Here is a 3613-nt window from a genome sequence, read left to right on the forward strand (position 1 = left end):
TACCTCACAGCCGTGCACCGGCCACCCTGCCCTCGTTCAGCAGCTTCCGGCCCATGCAGCGCTCCCTGGAGGGTCTCCAGGCCATGTCTCTGGCGGGGCGGCACCTCCACGCCGGGCCACGCCCCCACCACCCTATGGGCGACGCCCACTCCGCTCTACCTCACCACAGTCTCAGGCTCACTCAGGAAATGATGCAGCTGCACCATCACCAACTACAGCACAACAACAACAATAATAATAGTAGTAGTAATAATAATAATAACAACAGTAACAGTAACAACAACAATAATAACAACGGAATCAGTGGCAGCGGAGGGAGCAGTAACGGAGGAGGGAACAGCATCAGCAGCAACGGCGGCCTCCGGGGCACGCCCCCTGACCTTTCACCCCACGGGGAGAGAGAGAAGGACCTGGATCATAGTCGGGATAGAGAGATGGACGATGAGGAGGCGAGGCACCGAGGCGAGGACAATTGTGTTCGGGATTACAGCAGGGATCTGGAGCGGGGCGAGCTGGCGGAGCGCTCTATGTCGCGGGAAGATGCCGTGACCGCCGGCGGCGGCGTCAGGGATTACGACGATCAGGAGCGCGGAGACGAGAGAGATCCTCAGCGCAGCACGCCGCAGTCCCGCGGGCCACCCTCCCACCTCCCACACGAGCAGCGAGCCAGCTCGGCGGACAACTACCGCCACCATGCCTACACGGGCACGCCCCCAGACCACGCCTCCGCCTACGCGCAGCTTCATCACCACGCCGCGGCCGCCGGCGGGCTGGTCAACGCGCTGGGAGGCGGCGGCATCGGAGGAGGAAGCCACGTTCCTTCTGCCGCGCGCGCGCTATCAGTCTCCGCCCTCGAGGACGGCCGTCTGCTGGGGGTCGGGGTTGGGAAAACCTCCACCGCCTCGTCATCGTCTACCTCCTCCGCCACTGTTGGGTACCCATGCGACTCGGTGATGGACCTGAGCATCAACAAATCCTCCAACTCTCCGCCGTCGCGCGCGTCAAGCACCGCGTCCTCTAGCGCGGCGGACAAAGATATGGGCGGGCTCGGCCTGTCGGGGATGAACATGCCGCCGCCCAAGACGCCCACTTCCGTCGGGGCCGAATCCGAGTCGGAGCCGGGCAAGCGTGACGTCACCACCACGTCCGGCACGCCCCCGGCCGACAGCGGCGGGATCCACCATTGCCAACACTGCAACATCTTCTTCTACGACTACACCATGTTCCACCTGCACGAGTCGCTGCACATGCCGTACGAGGACCACCCGTTCCGCTGCCCGAGCTGTGGCACTCACTGCCAGGATAAGATCGAGTTCATGTTCCATACAGTCTGGCACGTCAAGTACCCGCACACGATACCCAACTACACACCCTTCCGAGAGGGATTCCTCTCCTCGCCTTGATGGTAGGTGGTTTTTTACTGTTGTTTGTGTCTCTGTCACACACACACACACACACACACACACACACACACACACACACACACACACACTCACGCACACACACGCACACGCACACACACACACACGGTCTGGCAAGTCAAGTACCCTCACACGATACCCAACTACACGCCCTTCCGCGAGGGATTTCTCTCCTCGCCTTGATGGTAGGTGGTTTACTCTTCTCTCTCTCTCTCTCTCTCTCTCTCTCTCTCTCTCTCTCTCTCTCTCTCTCACACACACACACACACACACACACACACACACACACGCGCGCGCGCGCGCGCACGCTTAGCGCACACACATACCAAATGACCAGAAAAAAGTTTGTCCGAAAAAACGCGGTAAAACCGTCATGAATTAAGTTGTAAACACCATAGTTGACAGAAAAGTGGAACATGCATCCGGATTTGCTATGTCTTTATACCAATAGAATATGACTGCCTCAAAACAAGTTACAAGGTTTCTTCCAGATACCCCCAATTTCGAGTAAAGCACATTCTGTCACGCTGGGTGAAATTGAAAATCAACCGTTGACACTCATCATTAAATTCCAGATCTGCGGCAGACATCGCGGATCATGGTTCTCTGTTCATTCCTTTGCTCGAATGCTCTTTAAAAGGCTACGTTTCCCTGATCTTTCCGTGTTACCCATTTGGATTAGGTTCCCTATCTAAGTTGCTCTGAGCATACCCCTGCCTCGTTTGCCACTGCTCGGGAGAATTCTCTCTTCTTGTGCTCTCCATGATGGTTTCTCTCAAGTCTTGGATTCTTTCCGAGGTTTTCTCCACGAATCTTGTACTTCAAACATCCCCAATGGTGAAAGCCCAGAGGATTGAGGTCCAGATTGTCTGGGGTCCAGTTTTGCTCAGTCGGACTGACTGTCCTGTAGCCAAAAATAATAAATAGATACATAAATTTACATAAGTACGCAAATACATAAACAAATAAATGAATATGCAAATGAATAAAGAAAGAAAAAGTTAATTAATTAATTAAGTAAGTAAAATAAACAAAGTAAACAAAAATGAATAAATCAAACAAAAATCAATAAATAAATAAATGAAGGAATTAATCGAATAAACAGAAAATCACCGTCAAAAGACACCGTTTCAGCCTATGACGTTTCTCCTCCCCAGATGCTTCAGCAAGGCAGGGGAGTGACGTCAGCGGCCGATGACGTCAGACGAGCGACACGACACCTCTATCTGGAGCGGCCGGACCAGGGAGACCAAAGGATACCTCAGCTTCTTGCCATAACCTGCAGCGTGAGACTAAACCAAACCCCCGTCAATTGTGTGTGTGTGTTTGTTTGTTTGTCTGTTTGTGTGTTTGTTTGTGTGTGTGTGTGTGTCTGTGTGAGCACAACACACTCGCAAAAACACACCGGTATTTCCTCGCTGCTGTGTCTTGGTTTATCACTCCCAAACACACGCACATACATACAGACGAAAAGGTGAATGATAATGAAAGATGCTAATTATGGTAACGACTGCGCCTATAATAATTTGTGCCCCACCCCCCTTCCAGCTCCCCGTCAGTGTGCGCTTACCAACTGCATTGTCGTTGTAACTTTTGTCTTTATTATCGTCATCTCTCTTCAAAAAATTTTGATTCTCACACTTTGATAATATTGATTTCTCGTCTTATGAAAAAAGATCGTTATAATGACAAATAATTTTTACTGATATCTGATGAGATGACGAGCTATAATATGGTGATGTAAAAATACTAATAATAATGTAGCCAGTGACGCCATACTGTATGTAGCCAGTGACGTCATATTCTACCATGTGACGTCATATTCTACCAATTGACGTCATATTCTACCAAGTGACGTCATATTCTACCAATTGACGTCATATTCTACCCAGTGACGTCATATTCTACCCAGTGACGTCATATTCTAGCCTCTGACGTCGTCGTACTGGAGTCACAACGTCAGAACACACCGTCGCAGCTCGCCGTTACGTCATGGGGGGGAACTTCTCTGCAGACGATCCGGACTGGTCCTAGCCTACCCGCGAGCTCTGACGTCACCATGATAGCGTCGAGCTGTTCCTGACGTCACTTCCTGTCCTGTCCAGGAGTTGCTACCCCCCGGATGGGCGGGGCGGAGCGGAGACACGATGAAGGACGACGACCACGACGACGACGATGACGTAGATGATACA

At 51.8% G+C, this 3613-nt stretch overlaps 2 protein-coding genes across 2 annotated transcripts in view; one reads left to right on the forward strand and one right to left on the reverse strand.

Annotated features, from left to right (window-relative positions):
* Positions 1-3552, forward strand: part of LOC101847275 (dual specificity protein kinase splA-like) — a gene marked incomplete at its 5' end in the record, with an annotated part of 20620 nt that extends 17068 nt beyond the window's left edge. Inside the window, 2 exons of the mRNA XM_035971018.1 lie at positions 3-1405; positions 2579-3552. Of these exons, the coding sequence (XP_035826911.1) occupies positions 3-1403 (1401 nt within the window). The remainder of the gene's footprint in view (positions 1-2; positions 1406-2578) is intronic.
* LOC101847511 (plant intracellular Ras-group-related LRR protein 6) overlaps positions 2109-3613 on the reverse strand; it is a 63720-nt gene continuing 62215 nt past the window's right edge. Inside the window, exon 6 of the mRNA XM_005103173.2 lies at positions 2109-2325. Coding sequence (XP_005103230.2) covers positions 2109-2325 — 217 coding nt within the window. The remainder of the gene's footprint in view (positions 2326-3613) is intronic.

Source organism: Aplysia californica, unplaced genomic scaffold, assembly GCF_000002075.1.
Source record: "Aplysia californica isolate F4 #8 unplaced genomic scaffold, AplCal3.0 scaffold00361, whole genome shotgun sequence".
Taxonomy (NCBI): Eukaryota; Metazoa; Mollusca; class Gastropoda; order Aplysiida; family Aplysiidae; genus Aplysia; species Aplysia californica.